Below are 24028 nucleotides of genomic sequence, written 5' to 3'. Positions count from 1 at the left end.
TGAGATACAGAGTATGCCGCACCTTTCTCCCCAACGTCACAGCCCTTAACGTCCTCTCAAGCTGAGCCATGTACCTCTGCAGCCTCTGCTGCAATTACTTTAAAGGACATAGCTACTGTTATGTCATCTACTCTTTCAGAAGCGTTATATGCTTTTCCGTATACCAGGGCAAACGCAGAAGGAAGGAAGCCCACGTGGTCAATACAGCTTCTGATGCTTTGATGGCAATCTCAGATGTACCCTCCCAGTGCTCTAAATTGGAGGGTAGGGAGGTCCTATCCGAAGGTGAACTTTCTGATTCAGGTAGTGTATTACCTCTGACGGATTCAGAAGGGGTTTCCTTCAGGTTTAAACTTGAACACCTCCGTTTGTTATTGAGGGAGGTTTTAGTGACTCTGGATGACTGTGATTCAATTGTGGTTCCTCCAGAGAAATTGAGTAAGTTGGACAGATATCTAGAAGGTCCCTTCTTATTCCGATGTTTTTACAGTTCCTAAGAGAACTTCAGAGATTATTGCTAAGGAATGGGAAAGACCAGGTATTCCTTTCTCTCCTTCTCCCATTTTCAAGAAGATGTACCCTATAGCCGATGCTATTAGGGACTCTTGGCAGACGATTCCTAAGGTGGAAGGAGCTATTTCCACTTTGGCTAAACAAACTACTATTCCTATTGAGGATAGTTGTGCTTTCAAAGACCCTATGGATAAGAAATTGGAGGGTCTCCTTAAAAAGATCTATGTTCATCAGGGGTTGCTATTGCAACCGGCGGCCTGCATTGTTACGGTTACAAGTGCGGCGGCTTATTGGTTTGATGGTCTCTTAAGACTGAGACTTCTTTGGAAGAGATACAGGATAGAATTAAGGCTCTTAAATTAGCTAATTCTTTTATTACAGATGCTTCTTTGCAGATTACCAAATTGGCGGCTAAGAGTTCAGGGTTTTCCATTTTAGCACGCAGAACCTTATGGATGAAATCTTGGTCTGCTAATGTGTCATCTAAGTCTAAGCTTTTGGCTATTCCTTACAAGGGGAAGACCCTGTTCGGACGTGACTTGAATGAAAGTATTTCTGACATCATGGGAGGCAAGGGTCACCTCCTCCCTCAGGATAAGAAATCCAAACAGAGAGGTCGACAGAGTAATTTTCGTTCCTTTCGAAACTTCAAGGGAATCCCCTCTTCCTCTAAACAGGAAGGTAACTATTCTCAAACCAAGACTACCTGGAGACACAATCAAGTCTTGGAACAAGGGTAAACAATCCAAGAAGCCTGCTGCTGCTCCCAAGTCAGTATGAAGGGTTGGCCCCCGATCCGGGACCGGATCTTGTAGGGGGCAGACTGTCTTTCTTCATCCAGGCTTGGATGAGAGATGTTCAGGATCCCTGGACATTAGAGAGAGTGTCTCAGGGATACCAGCTGGAATTCAGAAATTCTTCCCCCAGAGGAAGGTTTCTTCTTTCTCGATTGTCTGTAGACCAGATAAAAAGAAAAAGAGAGGCGTTCTTACGCTGTGTAAGAGACCTCTCCTCCATGGGAGTAATCTGTCCCGTTGCAATTCAGGAACAGGGTCAAGGGTTTTATTCAAATCTGTTTGTAGTTACCAAAAAAGAGGGAACCTTCAGGCCTATCTTAGATCTCAAGAGTCTAAACAAGTTTCTCAGAGTTCCATCTTTCAAGACGGAAACTATTCATACCATTCTTCCATTGACCCAGGAAGGTCAATTTATGTCTACGGTAGATCTAAAGAATGTGTACATTCATGTTCTTATCCACAGAGATCATCACAAGTTTCTGAGGTTTGCCTTTCTGGACAAACATTATCAGTTTGTGGCTCTCCCTTTCGGTCTGGCCACGGCGCCCAGAATTTTCACAAAAGTTCTGGGGTCTTTATTGGTGGTACTAAGGCCACGGGGCATCGCGGAGGCGCCTTATCTGGACGATATACTGATCCAGGCGTCATCACTTCAACTGGCAAGGTCCCATACCGACATTGTGCTTTCCTTCCTAAAGACCCACGTGTGGAAGGTAAACCTGGAAAAGAGTTCATTAGTTCCTCAGACAAGAGTACCCTTTCTGGGAACTATAATCGACTCTATTTCAAAGAAGATTTTTCTGATGGAGGTCAGAAAGTCAAAAATTCTGAATATGTGTCGACTCATTCAGTCCAATCCTAGTTTGTCAGTGGCTTAGTGCATGGAGGTAATCGGATTGATGGTGGCGGCAATGGACATCGTTCCGTTTGCTCGTTTTCATCTCAAGCCTCTGCCATTAAGCATGCTCAGGCAGTGGGATGGAGATTATACAGATTTGTCTCCTCAAATAAATCTAGATAAGGAGACAAGGGACTCTCTTCTATGGTGGTTGTCGCTGGATCATCTATCCCAGGGGACATGCTTCCGCAGACCCTCATGGGTGATAGTGACAATGGATGGGGAGCAGTCTGGTACTCCCTAAGGGCTCAGGGTGTATGGACTCAGTCTGAGTCTCTCCTTCCCATCAATATCCTAGAGTTGAGAGCAATTTTCAATGCACTTCGGGCTTGGCCTCAGTTGGCTTCTGCCCAATTCATCAGATTCCAGTCGGACAACATAACAACTGTAGCTTACATCAATCATCAGGGAGGAACAAGGAGTTCCTTAGCGATGACAGAAGTAGCCAATATAATACAGTGGGCGGAGTCTCACTCTTGCCATCTGTCAGCGATCCACATCCCAGGGGTGGAAAACTGGGAAGCAGATTTTCAGAGCAGACAGACATTTCATCTGGGAGAATGGGAACTCCATCCGGAGGTATTTTCCAACCTGATTCTCAGATGTGGCAGGCCGGAGTTGCCAAGCTTCCGAGATACGGGTCCAAGTCCAGGGATCCCCAGTCCGAGCTGATAGATGCCTTGGTCTTTCAGCCTAGCTTATGTATTCCCTCCATTTGCTCTCCTTCCCCGGGTGATTGCTCGAGTCAAACAGGAGAGGGCATCGGTGATCCTCATCGCCCCTGCGTGACCTCGCAGGATTTTGGTATGCCGATCTGGTGGACATGTTATCTCAGCCACCATGGAAGCTCCCATTGAGGAAAGACCTTCTTATTCAGGGTCCCTTCCATCATCCAAATCTAGTTTCTCTGCAGCTGACTGCTTGGAGATTGAACACTTAATTTTGTCTAAGCAAGGGTTTTCTGATTCGGTCATAGATACCTTGATTCAGGCACGTAAGCCTGTTACTAGGAACATTTACCATAAGATATGGCGTAAATATCTTTATTGGTGTGAATCCAAGGGCTACTCATGGAGTAGGGTTAGGATTACCAGGCTTTTGTCTTTTCTCCAAGAAGGATTGGAGAAGGGGTTGTCAGCAAGTTCTTTAAAATGACAGATTTCTGCTTTATCTATTTTGTTACATAAGCGTCTGGCTGATGTGCCAGATGTAAAATCTTTTTCTCTTGTTAAGTGTATTCAGTCCACGGGTCATCCATTACTTATGGGATTATATCTCCTTCCCAACAGGAAGTTGCAAGAGGATCACCCAAGCAGAGCTGCTACATAGCTCCTCCCCTCACATGTCATATCCAGTCATTCTCTTGCAACTCAACTAGATAGGTCGTTGTGAGAGGTCTGTGGTGTTTTTTATATTTAGTTTATTTCTTCAATCAAAAGTTTGTTATTTTAAATGGCACCGGAGTGTGCTGTTTGTTCTCAGGCAGTATTTAGAAGAAGAATCTGCCTGCGTTTTCTATGATCTTAGCAGAAGTAACTAAGATTCACTGACTGTTCTCGCACATTCTGAGGAGTGGGGTAACTTTCAGAAAGGGAATAGCATGTGGGGAATCCTGCAAACAAGGTATGTGCAGTAAATTATTTTTCTAAGGAATGGAATTGACTAAGAAAATACTGCTGATACCGATGTAATGTAAGTACAGCCTTAAATGCAGCAGCGACTGGTATCAGGCTGATGAATGTATGTACAATAAGTAATTTTCTAAGGAATGGAATTTGACTAAGAAAATACTGTTAATACTGAAGTATTGTATAAGCCTTAACTGCAGTAGAAGCGACTGGTAGCAGGCTTATTTATAACACTACCTAACTTTTAAAGTGTATGCTTAAAACCTTTTCTGGCATGTTATTCGTTTTTTTGTGAGGTACTTTGGTGATAAATCTTTTGGGGCATGATTTTGCACATGGCTGTTGTTTATTTCTTTATAGAAACGATTAGCTGAGGTTTCCCACTGTTGTAATAGGAGTGGGAGGAGCCTATTTTAGCGCTTTTTTGCGCAGTAAAAATTCAGTTTCAGTCTTCCTGCTTCTTCCTCCTTGATCCAGGACGTCTCTAGAGAGCTCAGGGGTCTTCAAAAGTCATTTTGAGGGAGGTAATCAGTCACAGCAGACCTGTGACAGTGTGTTTGACTGTGATAAAAACGTTAATTGTTAAATTGATTATCCGTTTTTGGGTATTAAGGGGTTAATCATCCATTTGCTAGTGGGTGCAATACTTTTCTAACTTAATACATTTACTGTGAAAATTTGGTTGCTATAACTGATTTGGTTCATTGTTATTTCAACTGTGACGTTTTTTTGTGCTTCTTAAAGGCGCAGTAGCGTTTTTTATATTGCTTGTAAATTTATTTGAAAGGATTTTCCAAGCTTGCTAGTCTCATTGCGAGTCTGTTTAAACATGTCTGACACAGATGAATCTGTTTGTTCACTATGTTTGAAGGCCAATGTGGAGCCCCACAGAAATTTGTGTACTAAATGTATTGATGTCACTTTGAATAAAAGTCAATCTATGTCTGTAAGGAAATTATCACCAGACAACAAGGGGGAAGTTATGCCGACTAACTCTCCTCACGTGTCAGTACCTTCGCCTCCCGCTCAGGAGGCGCGTGATATTGTGGCGCCAAGTGCATCAGAGAGGCCCATACAAATCACTTTACAAGACATGGCTGCTGTTATGACAGAGGTATTATCTAAATTGCCTGAATTAAGAGGCAAGCGCGATAGCTCTGGGTTAAGGACAGAGCGCGCTAATGATGTGAGAGCCATGTCTGATACTGCGTCACAATTGGCAGAACATGAGGACGGAGAGCTTCATTCTGTGGGTGACGGATCTGATCCAGGGAGACCGGATTCAGAGATTTCTAATTTTAAATTTAAGATTGAGAACCTCCGCGTATTGCTAGGGGAGGTATTAGCGGCTCTGAATGATTGTAACACGGTTGCAATTCCAGAGAAAGTATGTAGGTTGGATAGATACTTTGCGGTACCGGTGTGTACTGACGTTTTTCCTATACCTAAAAGGCTTACAGAAATTATTAGCAAGGAGTGGGATAGACCCGGTGTGCCCTTTTCCCCACCTCCGATATTTAGAAAAATGTTCCCAATAGACGCCACCACACGAGACTTATGGCAGACGGTCCCTAAGGTGGAGGGAGCAGTTTCTACTTTAGCTAAGCGTACCACTATCCCGGTGGAGGATAGTTGTGCTTTTTCGGATCCAATGGATAATAAATTAGAAGGTTACCTTAAGAAAATGTTTGTTCAACAAGGTTTTATCTTACAGCCCCTTGCATGAATTGCGCCTGTCACTGCTGCTGCGGCATTCTGGTTTGAGTCTCTGGAAGAGGCCATTCGCACAGCTCCATTGGATGAGATTATGGCCAAGCTTAAAGCACTTAAGCTAGCTAATGCATTTGTTTCTGATGCCGTTGTACATTTAACCAAACTAACGGCTAAGAACTCCGGATTCGCCATCCAGGCGCGCAGAGCGCTATGGCTTAAATCCTGGTCAGCTGACGTGACTTCTAAATCTAAATTGCTTAATATTCCTTTCAAAGGGCAGACCTTATTCGGGCCCGGCTTGAAAGAAATTATTGCTGACATTACTGGGGGTAAGGGTCATACTCTTCCTCAGGACAGGGCCAAGTCAAAGGCCAAACAGTCTAATTTTCGTGCCTTTCGTAACTTCAAGGCAGGAGCAGCATCAACTTCCTCCGCTCCAAAACAGGAAGGACCTGTTGCTCGTTATAGACAGGGCTGGAAAACTAACCAGTCCTGGAACAAGGGCAAGCAGGCCAGAAAGCCTTCTTCTGCCCCTAAGACAGCATGAAGAGAGGGCCCCCTATCCGGAAACGGATCTAGTGGGAGGCAGACTATCTCTCTTCGCCCAGGCTTGGGCAAGAGATGTCCAGCATCCCTGGGCTTTGGAGATCATATCTCAGGGATATCTTCTGGACTTCAAAGCATCTCCTCCACAAGGGAGATTTCATCTTTCAAGGTTATCAACAAACCAAATAAAGAAAGAGGCATTTCTACGCTGTGTGCAAGACCTCTTAGTCATGGGGGTGATCCACCCAGTTCCGCGGACGGAACAAGGGCAAGGGTTTTACTCGAATCTGTTTGTGGTTCCCAAGAAAGAGCAAACCTTCTGGCCAATCTTGGACCTAAAAATCTTAAACAAATTCCTAAGAGTTCCATCATTCAAAATGGAAACTATTCGAACCATCCTACCCATGTTCCAAGAGGGTCAATACATGACCACGGTAGACTTAAAGGATGCCTACCTTCATATACCAATTCACAAAGATCATTATCGGTACCTAAGATTTGCCTTTCTAGACAGGCATTACCAGTTTGTAGCTCTTCCCTTCGGGTTGGCTACGGCCCCGAGAATCTTTACAAAGGTTCTGGGCTCTCTTCTGGCGGTTCTAAGACCGCGAGGCATAGCGGTGGCTCCGTATCTAGACGACATCCTGATACAGGCGTCAAGCTTTCAAATGGCCAAGTCTCATACAGAGATAGTTCTGGCATTTCTGAGGTCGCATGGGTGGAAAGTGAACGTGGAAAAGAGTTCTCTATCACCACTCACAAGGGTTCCCTTCCTAGGGACTCTTATAGATTCTGTAGAGATGAAAATTTACCTGACGGAGTCCAGGTTATCAAAGCCTCTAAATGCTTGGCGTGTCCTTCATTCAGTTCCACGCCCGTCAGTGGCTCAGTGCATGGAAGTAATCGGCTTAATGGTAGCGGCAATGGACATAGTGCCATTTGCGCGCCTGCATCTCAGACCGCTGCAATTATGCATGCTAAGTCAGTGGAATGGGGATTATTCAGATTTGTCCCCTCTGCTAAGTCTGGACCAAGAGACCAGAGATTCTCTTCTCTGGTGGTTTTCTCGGGTCCATCTGTCCAAGGGTAGGACCTTTCGCAGGCCAGATTGGACAATTGTAACAACAGATGCCAGCCTTCTAGGTTGGGGCGCAGTCTGGAACTCCCTGAAGGCTCAGGGATTATGGACTCAGGAGGAGAAACTCCTCCCAATAAATATTCTGGAGTTGAGAGCAATACTCAATGCTCTTCTGGCTTGGCCTCAGTTAGCAATTCTGAGGTTCATCAGATTTCAGTCGGACAACATCACGACTGTGGCTTACATCAACCATCAAGGGGGAACCAGGAGTTCCCTAGCAATGTTGGAAGTCTCAAAGATAATTCACTGGGCAGAGTCTCACTCTTGCCATCTGTCAGCGATCTACATCCCAGGCGTGGAGAACTGGGAGGCGGATTTTCTAAGTCGCCAGACTTTTCATCCGGGGGAGTGGGAACTTCACCCGGAGGTATTCACTCAACTGATTCATCGTTGGGGCAAACCAGATCTGGATCTCATGGCGTCTCGCCAGAACGCCAAGCTTCCTCGTTACGGATCCAGGTCCAGGGACCCGGGAGCGGTGCTGATAGATGCTCTGACAGCCCCTTGGGTCTTCAACATGGCTTATGTGTTTCCACCTTTGATTCTGATAGCGCCTGCGTGGCCACGCAGGACCTGGTATGCAGACCTAGTGGACATGTCGTCCTGTCTACCATGGTCTCTGCCTCTGAGGCAGGACCTTCTAATTCAGGGTCCCTTCAATCATCCGAATCTAATTTCTCTGCGGCTGACTGCATGGAGATTGAACGCTTGATTCTATCAAAGCGTGGCTTCTCGGAGTCGGTTATTGATACCTTAATACAGGCTCTGAAACCTGTTACCAGAAAAATTTACCATAAGATATGGCGTAAATATTTATACTGGTGCGAATCCAAGAGTTACTCATGGAGTAAGGTTAGGATTCCTAGGATATTGTCTTTTCTACAAGAGGGTTTAGAAAAGGGCTTATCTGCTAGTTCGTTAAATGGACAGATTTCTGCTCTGTCTATTCTTCTACACAAACGTCTGGCAGAAGTTCCAGACGTTCAGGCTTTTTGTCAGGCTTTGGCTAGGATTAAGCCTGTGTTTAAGACTGTTGCTCCGCCGTGGAGTTTAAACTTAGTTCTTAAAGTTCTTCAAGGTGTTCCGTTTGAACCCCTTCATTCCATTGATATTAAGCTATTATCTTGGAAAGTTCTGTTTTTGATGGCTATTTCCTCGGCTCGTAGAGTCTCTGAGTTATCTGCCTTACATTGTGATTCTCCTTATCTGATTTTCCATTCAGACAAGGTAGTTCTGCGTACTAAACCTGGTTTCTTACCTAAGGTAGTTTCTAACAGGAATATCAATCAAGAGATTGTTGTTCCATAACTGTGTCCTAAACCTTCTTCAAAGAAGGAACGACTCTTGCATAATCTGGACGTAGTCCGTGCCCTGAAGTTCTATTTGCAGGCAACTAAAGATTTTCATCAAACTTCTTCCCTGTTTGTCGTTTACTCTGGACAGAGGAGAGGTCAAAAAGCTTCGGCTACCTCTCTCTCCTTTTGGCTTTGTAGCATAATATGCTTAGCCTATGAGACTGCTGGACAGCAGCCTCCTGAAAAAATTACAGCTCATTCCACTAGAGCTGTGGCTTCCACCTGGGCCTTTAAGAATGAGGCCTCTGTTGAACAGATTTGCAAGGCTGCAACTTGGTCTTCACTTCACACTTTTTCAAAATTTTACAAATTTGACACTTTTGCTTCTTCGGAGGCTGTTTTTGGGAGAAAGGTTCTACAGGCAGTGGTTCCTTCCGTTTAAAGTTCCTGCCTTGTCCCTCCCATCATCCGTGTACTTTAGCTTTGGTATTGGTATCCCATAAGTAATGGATGACCCGTGGACTGAATACACTTAACAAGAGAAAACATAATTTATGCTTACCTGATAAATTTATTTCTCTTGTAGTGTATTCAGTCCACGGCCCGCCCTGTCTTTTAAGGCAGATCTAAATTTTAATTCAAACTACAGTCACCACTGCACCCTATGGTTTCTCCTTTCTTGTCTTGTTTCGGTCGAATGACTGGATATGACATGTGAGGGGAGGAGCTATGTAGCAGCTCTGCTTGGGTGATCCTCTTGCAACTTCCTGTTGGGAAGGAGATATAATCCCATAAGTAATGGATGACCCGTGGACTGAATACACTACAAGAGAAATAAATTTATCAGGTAAGCATAAATTATGTTTTTTCAGGCTCTGACTAGAATCAGGCCTGTATTTAGACCAATTGCTCCTTCTTGGAGTTTGAATTTGGTTCTTAGAGTTCTTCAAGGGGTTCCGTTTGAACTTATGCATTCCATAGATATTAAGTTATTATCTTGGAAAGTTTTATTTTTGGTTGCACTTTCTTCTGCTCAAAGAGTATCTGAGATTTCGGCATTACAATGTGATTCTGCTTATCTTATTTTCCATTCGGATAAGGTAGTGTTACAAACTAAACCTGGTTTTCTTCCTAAGGTTGTTTTAAATAAAAATATTACTCAGGAAATTGTTGTTCCTTCCTTGTGTCCTAATCCTCCTTCTAAGAAGGAGCGTCTGTTACATAATTTGGACGTGGTCCGTGCTTTAAAGTTCTACTTACAGGCGACTAAGGATTTTTTCAAAGGGCAAAGAGGGTATCAACGGCACTCCTTAAAGGTATATTTATTGACTCTCTCTCTCTCTCTCTCTCTCTCTCTCTCTCTCTCTCTCTCTATCTATATATATATATATATATATATATATATATATATATATATATATATATATATATATATATATATATATATAAAAATAACCCCCTATATTCAATCAGTGAGGGAATTGATCCCTGGAAATCTGTATTAGATAGGGTAGGTGCTGTGTAGTATTCAACTTATAAAAACAGTACAGTAGAGAGGAGCTCTAACTGAAAAGACTACATCCTTAGCACTCAAAGGGTTAATATAGAGTGAATTGTCAAATGTAGAAAGACACTATTATATAACGGCAAATAGAGTAGCTGAATTAGCTAAGTGAGTATGCTGGCTCTACGTTAAAACATAACTTATTAATATAATAAGCAATAAAATACTGGAGTTGTTACTTTAAAATCACACCCAGAAGCTGAAGACTGGTTAAATAACCTAGTCAAAATAGGTTGAATGTGTAATTATATAGGTTGTGTATTAGCACATAGTACTATCTTGCTTTAGTGTATCTAAGTGTCCAGTGATTAAACTAAATCACATTGTATTGCAACTATTCAGTAAGTTGGTAGTTGACAAAAAGATACTATTTAATATAAAGCATGTATGTACATAGTTATTCTATGCAGTTGGAACACAGTATGTTGTTAATTTGCTGGTATATAGTGAAACTGAAACAATTAGGTTCACAATGTTAACCACTTGTTTTGCTTTATATCTCTACCATACTTTGATGAAGATTAAATATTAAATATTTATGCAAGTATTGCTTGAAAGTAATATGTACAATCAGTTCACAGGCAATTTTATTAAACCCTGAACTTCAGTAAGACGGAAGTCGAGTATGCTAACTAATACTGGTGTATTGCTGGGCTGACTGTGTTACTGGGAAGTATTATTTTATAGAAACAGTTCACAGGCATTTTTATTAAACCCTGAGTTTTAGTAAAGCGAAAGTCAAGTATGCTAGCTAATACTGCTGTACTGCTGGGCTATATTTGTCCGAAAACATAACTGCAGCAACTATGAGGATGCTGTTGACAGCCAGGATCGTAACTTAGCTTGTATATTAGAACACTAATATTTTGCGATACAGACAGAAAGATTCCAGACTGCTTGAGTTATTGTGGCAGATTACTGCTTGATATGTGATAATCGCACACTATCAGTATATTATTCGGCTGTGGAAAGGTTTGTTATACAGCTCTGGTGTCACACATACATATATATATATATAATACTAATGATAACGATATAGATATGCCCAGATTAATTTAAAGTTTGGATTTAAATCTTCTATAGTGGTTATAAACAACAGAGCGGTACCAGTAGTTATAGTTCAAAGGGTTTGAAAAAGCCGTTAGGGCGAAACATGTTAGGGACGTTAGGGAAATGGTGAGGAGTCCAGGAGCTCCTGTGTTTTTAGACTAGCCTCAGCAAGCTGTTATATTTAATTTGCTTGAATTAATATATTTACACTTTGACCGGTTGCCTTTAGTACTTAGCATATGCTCTCGTACATAGGAAGCTAATTATACTATCGGTACTTACAATTCAATGTGGGGGACTAGAACTACTGGTACCGCTCTGTTGTTTATAACCACTATAGAAGATTTAAATCCAAACTTTAAATTAATCTGGGCATATCTATATCGTTATCATTAGTATTATATAGTTGTATGTGTGACACCAGAGCTGTATAACAAATCTTTCCACAGCCGAATAATATACTGATAGTGTGCGATTATCCCATATCAAGCAGTAATCTGCCACAATAACTCGAGCAGTCTGGAATCTTTCTGTGTGTATCGCAAAATATTAGTGTTCTAATATACAAGCTAAGTTACGATCCTGGCTGTCAACAGCATCCTCATAGTTGCTGCAGTTACGTTTTCGGACAAATATTGCCATAAAGCAGTGTTAATAAATATAAGCACAATTTCGCTTTTTTTCAGCTACTGCAGCTACGCTATGCGTTAGCACATATTGACATAAATTATATAAAGAGCACCAGCCTGAACTGTGTATTTCAATCCTACCTACAATTATTCATAATAAAACGGAATACGCTTACCATTGGGGTACAGCTATTGAAATCACACAGGAGGTTATAAAATCTATACACCACGAACACTTGCTATATTGTGAATGTCTGATATTTCAGTCTGAAACTTTAAAATGTTACATGATACATTTGGTGGGGGTCTTATTATTTCACCAAAACTGACAACTCATGCCTAATACAGTTCAGTATATATTCACCTGTTTAATGATCAGTCTCCGTTCTCACCAAAGAAAGTGTGAGACACACACTTGCAAACAAATAAACTATCTGCTAATGTCGCTTAACACACTCAGCCCAGCAGTACAGCAGTATTAGCTAGCATACTTGACTTTCGCTTTACTAAAACTCAGGGTTTAATAAAAATGCCTGTGAACTGTTTGTACAAAATAATATTTCCCAGTAACACAGTCAGCCCAGCAATACACCAGTATTAGTTAGCATACTCGACTTCCGTCTTACTGAAATTCAGGGTTTAATAAAATTGCCTGTGAACTGATTGTACATATTATTACTTTTCAAGCAATACTTGCATAAATATTTAATATTTAATCTTCACCAAAGTATGGTAGAGATATAAAGCAAAAGAAGTGGTTAACATTGTGAACCTAATTGCTTCAGTTTCACTATATACCAGCAAATTAACAACATACTGTGTTCCAACTGCATAGAATAACTATGTACATACATGCTTTATATTAAATAGTATCTTTTTGTCAACTACCAACTTACTGAATATTTACAATACGATGTGATTTAGTTTAATCACTGGACACTTAGATACACTAAAGCAAGATAGTACTATGTGCTAATACACAACCTATATAATTACACATTCAACCTATTTTGACTAGGTTATTTAACCAGTCTTCAGCTTCTGGGTGTGATTTTAAAGTAACAACTCCAGTATTTTATTGCTTATTATATTAATAAAAGTTATGTTTTTACGTAGAGCCAGCATACTCAATTAGCTAATTCAGCTACTCTATTTGCCGTTATATAATAGTGTCTTTCTACATTTGACAATTCACTCTATATTAACTCTTTGAGTGCTAAGGATATAGTCTTTTCAGTTAGAGCTCCTCTCTACTGTACTGTTTTGACTAAGGATTTTGTCAATCGTCTTCCTTGTTTGTCGTTTTTTCAGGGAAACGTAGGGGTCAGAAAGCTATGGCTACCTCTCTTTCTTTTTGGCTGAAGAGTATCATCCGTTTTGCATTTGAGACTGCTGGACAGCAGCCTCATCAACTAATTACGGCTCATTCCACTAGGGCTGTGGCTTCCTCATGGGCATTCAAAAATGATGCTTCGGTTGAACAGATTTGCAAAGCTGCAACTTGGTCGTCTCTTCACACTTTTTCCAAATTTTCCAAATTTGATACCTTTGCCTCGGCTGAGGCTGTTTTTGGGAGGAAAGTTCTTCAAGCAGTGGTGCCTTCCGTTTAGGTTTCCTGTCTTGTCCCTTTTCATCCGTGTACTATAGCTTTGGTATTGTATCCCACAAGTAAGGATGAAATCCGTGGACTCATCGTATCTTTAAAAAGAAAGGAAAATTTATGCTTACCTGATAAATTTGTTTCTTTTTAGATATGAGTCCACGGCCCACCCTGTTTTATGAGACCGGTCTTTATTTTTGTTAAACTTCAGTCACCTCTGCACCTTGGCTTTTCCTTTCTCTTCCTAACTTCGGTCGAATGACTGGAGTGGGAGGGAAGGGAGGAGCTATATATACAGCTCTGCTGTGGTGCGCTTTGCCGCCTCCTGCTGACCAAGAGGCGATATCCCACAAGTAAGGATGAAATCCGTGGACTCATCGTATCTAAAAAGAAACAAATTTATCAGGTAAGCATAAATTTCCTTTTTTCTTTGTCACATTAAGTGAAGAGTAAGCTCTTTGGGCTTCTGTCTCAGGTCAGCATATCTTTGAGAGTCTACAAGATGGCATTAAATATGGGTTCATCTCTTATTTAAGTGTTATTCTTTCTTATTTTGAAGTTGTTCTTGATTTTAGGCATCTCAATATTTCTTGATAACGTACATTCGTTCTTCAGTTTATTCTATAACAATTTTTTTAACCAATTCAAAAATTGTATACAGAGTTATTTGCCTTTAAGGCTATTATAACTTTTGAATATTATTTCTTGGAACATCCATCAGTTCTGTGAATGTGGTCCCACGATCCTATTGAAATACTAATCAACAAGGAGTCTCCACATAACATACCTTTATTTAATACAAACTCTACAGAATTATTTGTTACTCTTAATTTTTGTTCCAAAACATTTTTTACATGGCTTTTCAACAATTGTTTTTTTTTATATATATATATATATATATATATTTTTTTTTTTATTATGAAATCCTTTGAGTTATTTGGGACAGGAAAAATAAATTGCAATTTTTATTACTTTAAATTGGATGTTCAACGGCACCACAATCTTTTTGACCTTGGGCTTGTGCACTTTCAAACCCTTTGTCATTAAATCTGCTTTGACAGAAACTCAAGTCATTACACCAACAGCAAAGCACACTAAAACTCATCAAGCCCAAATCATATATATTATGAACCACCACACTGCTTTAACATCAATACTTATGATATGTAGGTAGCAGTGTTTTCTATACATTAGAGAGGACCTCAAATGCCCACAGACTGCAGTAATAACCCTAATCTTTATACTCTCACTAAATTTGTCATCATGTAATACTATAAGGCGGCTTGTCAGGTGCATCAGTTTTTGTGTTGACTTGTTCCAAGAAGGTACAATAGTAAATATATTCTCTATTTCCTGAATATGAAATGTAAAATAACATGAAACCCTTTTTTCATGATTCACATAGAGCAGCTCCTGGGCCTTACCTAGGTATGCCTTTTCAACAAAGGATACCAAAAGAACAAAACAAATTAGATATTAGAAGTAAATAGGAAAGTTATTTAAAATTGCATGCTCTCTCTGAATCATGAAAGAAAAAAAATGTTTTTATGTCCCTTAAGGTATGAATAAAAGATTTTACATAAGTTTAAATCTTATTTGCTGACATTGCTACTTTTTTTTTAACTGTAACTCTTTCTTTATTTCAGGATTGCACTCACACATGAGTAAAACTGGTGCTATCGCAAGAATATCTGAAATTATCCCCCATGTGAGTAGATTCCCTTTGTTTGTTTTGTTACTTTTGAGCTTGAAAACAACATTTTTGATGTCATCCTATAACTGGAATTCATTTCCAAGCTTAGTGCCCCCCCCCCCCCCCCCAATTCACTTGATTATTTATATGAGCGCTGTTGCAAAGAGTTGTGTAGAATAGTTTAGACAAAACTGCCATCAAATAAAGTAAACGTTTTTTATAAGAATTAAAGTTTAGACTCTAGACAAGGAAGGTTAAATCTTGCAGACAAATAATGACTTTATTTAGACTTACATAGAGACATGTTTCAGTATTTCTCCAAACAATTTTATACATAGAAAATAAATATTTTAGCAAAAATTTTATTGTTTTTTAGTCCTGGCCACACTCCTTGAAAAGTATATTGAGTGTTGTTTATATTATGCCCTTTGCTGTCACCAATATAAATGAGCTCCTGCACTGATTAAGCTATCATTGTGAAGCATTTAGGATGATCAGGGTACAGAATTCTTCAGAATGCTCCCCAGCATCTATGAGGGATGTAGAAAAACTACAATTTCCAGATTTTCTGCAACTTTACATTTTTCTTCTATTATCAAATTTGCTTTTTTTTTTTTTTTTTTTTTTGCTTGGTATCCTTTGTTGAAGATTAAAACTAGGTAGGCTCAGGATTGTGTATGTCTTTAGCATCATATGACAGCCTTGTTTGAAAAAAAATGCTTGTATAAATGTTATACATTGTTGCAAACACAGGTGCCATAGAATGCTTAAGAGAGGTGAAGATTGAGTCTACCTAGGTTTAGTCTTTAGTGCTTCGAGTATGAAGCCAAATTGTTAACAGAAGTTGAAAAGTTGCTTTGTTTCTTTCTAATGACACGGTGAGTCCACGGATCATCTAATTACTATTGAGAATATCACTCCTGCCCAGCAGGAGACAGCAATGAGCACCACAGCAAAGCTGTTAAAGATCACCTCCCTTCCCTCCAACCCCAGTCATTCTCTTTGCCTACGTTAGAGCAAGGAAGTGGTAAGGTTTAGGTGTTGGAAAGAAGATTCTTCAAGCAAGAATTTATTATTTTTCAGCAGTGCAAGATTGTTCTGCTTTGTCCTAGGGTGTGGCCGTAGTCCATATCAGTCTCTTCAGTAGAGCAATGGGAACTTGTAGGGTACAATCCTCACTGCGCCTCCCATGTATTTAATGCTGCCCTAATCGTGCAAGCCTGAGTAAGATTACTTATTTTTTTCTGGGACACATTGCAGAAAATAAAAGGATGGCACTTTAAAATATGATTGTGGGACAAGAGACATTCGCCTATTGCAGGGGGATCATTTTATTATTGGCAGCAATAGCAGGCACTGGGGACGAGGAGATTTATGGCTCAGTAGGTGGTGTTTTTATTGTTGGTTTACTCCCTGCGGCTTTAGTAATACATTTAGCCAAACGGGAGGTTAACGTTGTAACGCCCACGATTGGTTAGCTGAGGCGGCATTTTCTGTTGCAAGCCTTTTCCCCCCTACACTTCCTGTGTTCCGGAGCGGAGAAATAGCTTCGTCACAGACATTAGCAGAGTTGCGGTTACCAGTCTACATTTGACAGAAAAATAGAAGTTGAGTCCGGGTTTTTCTAGCAGAATATTCACTCCGTTTTCAGTCAGGCAGGTAAGTACCTGAGCTAAGCTAAACTGAGATGTAGTGGTTGTCCGGAGTGGTTTTTGTGATACTTTATATTTTTATTGCACAAAATTAAAGCAGTTTCGTTTTAAAATTTAAAGGAACAGTAACGCTTTTTTTGTGGGGTATTTTCTAAATAAAATATCAGTTTTTTTAAAAATTGATTCTGTTTATTGGTGAATAAAGAATGGACCAAGAGGCCCTGCAAGATGTTACATGTTCTTTATGTTTTGATGCTAATGTGGAACCGCCAATCCCTTTCCGTTCCTCATGTATTGAGAGAACTTTACATTACAGGGAAAGACTTTTTCATAAGCCAACATTGTCTAAGGCTGATGCTTTTCAGGAGTCTTCTGACAATGTTCAAGATATTCCGCAGCTTTCTCCTCAAGCGTCCTAAAATTTATCGTCCACACAGCCAGTGCCCTGCACTTCCTCTATTACTTCACCTGGCGTTACTTTGCAAGACATCGCTTCCCTCATGTCCTCAGCGGTATCTGATGCGTTGTCTGCTTTTCCCATGCTGCAGGGAAAGCGCAAGAGGAAATGTAAACAATCAGTGAGTAAGGTTGCTGACACAGTCGTGGCTATTCCGAATGTCCCCTCCCAGAAATCTGAAGAGCAAGATACTTCGGCAGCATCTGAGGTTGAAATCTCAGACTCAGACAGTGTAATTCCTTCTGCTGATACTGAAGTTGTATCTTTCAGGTTTAAGCTCGAACACCTCCGTTTGTTACGTAAGGAGGTTTTAGCTACCCTGGACAACTCCGACACTACTGTTGTAGTCAATCCTAAGAAGTCTAGTAAACGAAACAAGTATTTTGATATACCTTCCATGGTGGAAGTTTTGCCTGTACCAGATCGAGCCACAGAGATTATTGCTAGGGAATGGGAGAGACCGGGTATCCCTTTTTCTCCATCCCCTATATTTAAGAAGATGTTTCCTATAGCTGACTCTACCCAAGGTGGAAGGGGCAATTTCCACGCTTGCTAAGATTACCACTATTCCCATAGAAGATAGTTGTTATTTTAAGGATCCTATGGACAAGAAATTAGAGGGGTTACTCAAGAAAATGTATGTACACCAGGGTTTACAATGGCAACCTGCGGTATGTATTGCTACCGTCACTAGTGCGGCAGCATACTGGTTTGATGCGTTGTCTGATTCTATTCGGACAGACACTCCCCTCGAAGAGATCCAGGGTAGGATCAAGGCCCTTAAGTTGGCCAATTCCTTTATTATGTATGCTTCCCTACAGGTTATTAAACTGGGAGCAAAGATTTCCGCAGAGCTTTATGGTTAAAATCTTGGTCTGCGGATGTGTCATCCAAGTCTAAGCTTTTGGCGATCCCTTACAAGGGAAAGACCTTGTTTGGGCCGGGTTTGACGGAAATAATTTCTGACATAACGGGAGGATAGGGCCATTTCCTCCCTTAGGGCAAGAGGAATAAGCAGAAGGGACGTCAGAGTAATTTTTGTTCCTTTCAAAACTTCAAGGGTAAGCCTTCCTCTACTTCTTCCAAGCAGGAAAAGTCCAAGCCTTCCTGGAGGCCCAACCAGTCATGGAACAAGTGAAAACAATCCAAGAAGCCCGCTATTGACTCAAAAGCGGCATGAAAGTCCTACCCCCGATCTGGGACAGATCTTGTAGGGGGCAGACTTTCCTTCTTTGCTCAGGCTTGGGTTTGGGATGTTCAGGATCCCTGGGCAGTGGACATCATGTCCCAGGGATACAAGCTAGAGTTCAAGACCTTTTCTCCCAGGGGCAGGTTTCTGCTTTCAAGATTATCTGTAGACCAGATAAAAAGAAAGGCGTTACACTGTGTTCGGGACCTTTCCGACCTGGGAGTGATAGTTCCTGTCCCAATGCAGGAACGGGGTCTGGGATTTTATTCCACTGTTCGTGGTTCCCAAAAAAGAGGGAAACTTCAGACCAATTTTAGATCTTAAAAGTCTAAACAAATTCCTCAGAGTACTGTCCTTCAAGATGGAAACTATTCATTCCATTCTTCCCTTGGATCAAGAGGGTCAATTTATGACAATGGTAGATTTAAAGGACGCATACCTGCAAGTTCCCATCCACAGAGACCATCACAAGTTTCTGAGGTTTGCATTTCTAGACAAACACTTCCAGTTTGTGGCTCTTCCATTCGGCCTTGCCACAATTTTCTCAAATGTTCTGGGATCCCTGTTGGCGGTGCTCCGAATGCGGGGCATTGCAGTGGCGCCTTATCTGGATGACATTCTGGATCAGGTGCCATCCTTTCAACAAGCAAATTCCCACACGGAAATGTTGTTATCCTTCCTGCGATCTCACGGATGGAAGGTGAATTTGGAAAAAGAGTTCCTTAGTTCCAACTACAAGGGTAGTTTTCTTGGGAACCATAATAGATTCATTGTCAATGAAAATTTTTCTGACAGAAGTTAGGAAATCAAAGATTTTTTATTCCTGTCTAGCTCAATGTATGGAAGTAATCGGTCTGATGGTAGCAGCCATGGACATCATCCCGTTTGCCCGTTTCCACCTCAGGCCTCTGCAGTTATGCATGCTCAGGCAGTGGAACGGAGATTATGCGGATCTGTCTCCACGATTACATCTGGAGCAGGAGACAAGGGATTCTCTTCTTTGGTGGTTGTCTCAGGATCATCTCTCCCAGGGAACCTGCTTCCGCAGACCCACCTGGGTGATTGTGACAACGGACGCCAGCCTACTGGGATGGGAAGCAGTCTGGGGCTCTATAAAGGTTCAGGGGACATGGTCGGAGTCTGTTTTACCCATAAACATTCTGGAGCTGAGAGCAATCTTCAATGTTTTTCTGGCCTGGCCTCAGTTAGCTTCGGTCCGGTTTATCAGGTTTCAGTCGGACAACATAACTTCAGTGGCTTACATCAACCATCAGGGGGGAACTCGGAGTTCCTTGGCAATGGCAGAGGTAGCCATGATAATTCAGTGGGCGGAGTCCCACAACTGCTGCCTGTCGGTGATCCACATCCCAGGAGTGGACAACTGGGAAGCGGATTTTCTGAGCAGACAGACCTTTCACCCGGGGGAGTGGGAACTCCATCCGAAAGTGTTTTTCAGCTTGATTCTCAAATGGGAACAGCCAGAGCTGGGTCTCATGGCATCTCGGCAGAATGCCAAGCTTCCAAGGTACGGGTCAAGGGATCCTCAGGCGGTACTGATAGACGCTCTGGCGGTACCTTGGAATTTCAGTCTTGCATACCTATTTCCCCCGTTCGCTCTCCTCCCTTGAGTCATTGCTCAAATCAAACAAGAGAGGGTGTCAGTGATCCTCATAGCACCGACGTGGCCTCGCAGTATCTGGTATGCAGACCTGGTGGAGATGTCATCTCTTCCACCTTGGAGACTTCCATTGAGAAAGGACCTTCTACTTCAAGGGCCCTTCTTTCATCCAAATCTAGTTTCTCTGAAGCTGACTGCTTGAAAATCCACACTTAGATAAAATTAAGCGTTCAATCTCCAGAGTCGGTCATTGAGGCCATGATTCAGGCTCGTAAGCCTGTGACTAGAAAGATTTACCATAAGATATGGCGTAAATATCTACATTGGTGTGAATCCAAAGGCTACTCTTGGAGTAAAGTTCGGATTCCTAGAATTTTGTCTCTTCTCCAAGAGGGTTTGGAGAAGGGTTTATCGGCAAGCTCCCTAAAGAGTCAAATATCTTCCTTGTCTATTTTGTTACAAAAACGTCTGGCAGTTGTACCATACGTGCAATCGTTCTGTCAGGCCTTGGTCAGAATCAGGCCTGTGTTTAAGCCGGTTACTCCTCCCTGGAGTCTTAATCTAGTTCTTAAAGTTCTTCAACAGGCTCCGTTTGAGCCTATGCATTCCTTAGATATTAAGTTATTATCTTGGAAAGTTTTGTTTCTGGTTGCTATTTCATCTGCTCGTAGAGTTTCAGAGCTCTTGGCATTACAGTATGAGTCTCCTTACCTTTTTTTTTTTTCATTCGGATAAGGTAGTTTTGCGTACTAAGTTAGGGTTTCTCCCTAAAGTGGTTTCAGATCGGAACATTAATCAGGAGATTGTTGTTCCTTCCTTGTGTTCTAACCCTTCTCAGAAGGAACGTCTGCTGCACAATCTGGACGTGGTGCGTGCATTGAAATTCTATTTACAGGCGACTAAAGATTTTCGTCAGTATTCTGCTCTGTTTGTGGTTTTCTCTGGAAAATCTAAGGGGCAGAAAGCTACGGCTACTTCTCTTTCTTTGTGGCTGAAGAGTATAATTTGCTTGGCCTATGAAACTGCTGGACAGCAGCCTCCTGAGAGAGTTACGGCTCATTCTATGAGGGCTGTTTCCACTTCCTGGGCATTCAAAAATGAAGTTTCTGTGGAACAGATTTGCAAGGCTGCAACTTGGTCCTCTCTTCACACTTTTTCGAAATTCTATAAATTTGATACTTTTGCCTCGGCTGAGGCTTCTTTTGGGAGAAAGGTTCTTCAAGCAGTGGTGCCTTCCGTTTAGGTTCCCTGTCTTGTCCCTCCCTTATCATCTGTGTCCTCTAGCTTGGGTATGGATTCCCAATAGTAATTAGATGATCCGTAGACTCACCGTGTCATTAGAAAGAAAACAAAATTTATGCTTACCTGATAAATTTATTTATTTATTGACACGGAGAGTCCACGGCCCGCCCTGTTTTCTTAAAGGGTCAGTCAATACCAGAATTGATGTTGTTTTAAAAGATATATAATCTCTTAATTACCAATTCCCCAGTTTTGCATAACCAACACAGTTCTAATTATACACGTTTTACCTCTGTAATTACCTTGTATCTAAGCCTCAGCAGACTGCCCCCTTATTTCAGTTCTTTTGACAGACTTGCATTTTTAGCCAATCAGAGCTGTCTCCATGGTAAATTCACGTGCATGAGCTCAATGTTATCTATATGAAACACGTGAACTAATGCCCTCTAGTGGTGAAAAACTATCAAAATGCATTTAGATTAGAGGCGGCCTTCAAGGTCTAAGAAATTAGCATATGAACCTCCTAGGTTTAGCTTTCAACTAAGAATACCAAGAGAACAAAGCAAAATTGGTGATAAAAGTAAATTGGAAAGTTGTTTAAAATTACATTCCCTATTTAAAACATGAAAGTTTTTTTTGGACTTGACTGTCCCTTTAAGGATAGGGTTTTTTGTTGCTTCCTTTCTCTCCTTTGCTTCGGTCGAATGACTGGGGTAGGAGGGAAGGGTGGTGATATTTAACAGCTTTGCTGTGGTGCTCTTTGCCGCCTCCTGCTGGACAGGAGTGATATTCCCAATATTAATTAGATGATACGTGGACTCACCGTGTCACGAAAGAAATAAGTTTATCAGGTAAGCAAAAATTTTGTTTTTAATTGTGAAAGTTTAATTTTGACGTTACTATCCCTTTAACACTAAATACATGCTAGATAAAGCAAAGATTAGCCTGAGAATATTGTGTAAATTTATTTTTAAAATTATATTTAAATACACATAAAGTTGTCTTCTCTCAACTAAGGCAATTTAGAAACAGTTACAAATGTTGTACTAGAGTAACAATCTCTGTCTTTTTTTTTTAAAAAAGCGATATCTTGAAGACCTGCCGTGCTGGTTTTGCTATTATAAAAGGTTTTATATGTATTCCTAGTTATTTCTGGCCCTACAATTGTCATATGTTGGTATATCTGTCCTCCCCCATATTTGTCTAATGATATTTAGTATGTCTGCCCTAGGTCATGTATCACATGTATCTATATACACATGCATATATCCCTGCGTGGATATACAAGACTCTAATATTTGTATACTTTTTACTTTTTTTTTTTCTTTCTCAATAAAAAAAATAATTTCTCTTGTTAAGTGTATCCAGTCCACGGATCATCCATTACTTGTGGGATATTCTCCTTCCCAACAGGAAGTTGCAAGAGGATCACCCACAGCAGAGCTACTATATAGCTCCTAGCGCTAATTTTGAATAAAAGTGGTTTGGAAATAGCTAAGTGCTACTTGTATTTATTGCCCTATAACTTGCAAAGAACATGTAAACGGGTATTTCTAAACTCAGGACAAAATTTGGAAACTATTTAGCATGGGTGTTTTTTGGTGGTTGTAGATGTGTAACAGATTTCTCTTGTAAGGTGTATCCAGTCCACGGATCATCCATTACTTGTGGGATATTCTCCTTCCCAACAGGAAGTTGCAAGAGGATCACCCACAGCAGAGATGCTATATAGCTCCTCCCCTAACTGCCATATCCAGTCATTCTCTTGCAACTCTCAACAAAGATGGAGGTAGTAAGAGGAGAGTGGTGTATTATAGTTAGTTTTTTAACTTCAATCAAAAGTTTGTTATTTTTAAATGGTACCGGAGTGTACTATTTTATCTCAGGCAGCATTAGAAGAAGAATGTGCCTGCGGTTTCTATGATCTTAGCAGAAGTAACTAAGATCCACATATTCTGAGGAGTGAGGTAACTTCAGAGGGGGAATGGCGTGCAGGTTATCCTGCAATAAGGTATGTGCAGTTAACATATTTTTAGGGATGGAATTTGCTAGAAAAATGCTGCTGATACCGGATTAATGTAAGTTAAGCCTAAATACAGTGATTTAATAGCGACTGGTATAAGGCTTATTACCAGAGATACATACTCTTATAAAAGTGCAATATAAAACGTTTGCTGGCATGTTTAATCGTTTTTATATATGCTTGGTTATAAAACTGATTGGGGCCTAGTTTTTTTCCACATGGCTGGCTTGATTTTTGCCTAGAAACAGTTTCCTGAGGCTTTCCACTGTTGTAATATGAGTGGGAGGGGCCTATTTCTCCTGTTAAGTGTAGTCAGTCCACGGGTCATCATTACTTATGGGATATTAACTCCTCCCCAACAGGAAGTGCAAGAGGATCACCCAAGCAGAGCTGCCATATAGCTCCTCCCCTCTACGTCACACCCAGTCATTCTCTTGCACCCAACTAATAGATAGGATGTGTGAGAGGACTGTGGTGATTAAACTTACTTTTTTATATCTTCAATCAAAAGTTTGTTATTTTAAACGGCACCGGAGTGTGTTGTTTCCTTCTCAGGCAGAATTTGAAGAAGAATCTACCTGAGTTTTTGTATATGATCTTAGCGGACGTAACTAAGATCCGTTTGCTGTTCTCGGCCATTCTGAGGAGTAAGGTAACTTCAGATCAGGGGACAGCGGGCAGGTTCACCTGCAAAGAGGTATGTTGCAGTATATTATTTTCTAAGGAATGGAATTGACTGAGAAAATACTGCTAATACCGATATAATGTAAGTACAGCCTTAAA

At 41.0% G+C, this 24028-nt stretch overlaps 1 protein-coding gene across 5 annotated transcripts in view; it reads left to right on the top strand.

The window, feature by feature from the left end:
- The window catches only part of UBR1 (ubiquitin protein ligase E3 component n-recognin 1), a 693945-nt gene that overhangs the window by 295596 nt on the left and 374321 nt on the right, over window positions 1-24028 (top strand). For all 5 annotated transcript variants that reach the window (XM_053697798.1, XM_053697801.1, XM_053697800.1 and 2 more), the window contains exon 16: window positions 15018-15079. In XM_053697798.1, coding sequence (XP_053553773.1) covers window positions 15018-15079 — 62 coding nt within the window. The remainder of the gene's footprint in view (window positions 1-15017; window positions 15080-24028) is intronic.

Source organism: Bombina bombina, chromosome 1 (assembly GCF_027579735.1).
Source record: "Bombina bombina isolate aBomBom1 chromosome 1, aBomBom1.pri, whole genome shotgun sequence".
NCBI lineage: Eukaryota > Metazoa > Chordata > Amphibia > Anura > Bombinatoridae > Bombina > Bombina bombina.
The sequence above is the reverse complement of the archived record's forward strand: the minus strand, read 5'-3'. Positions and strand labels throughout refer to the sequence as shown.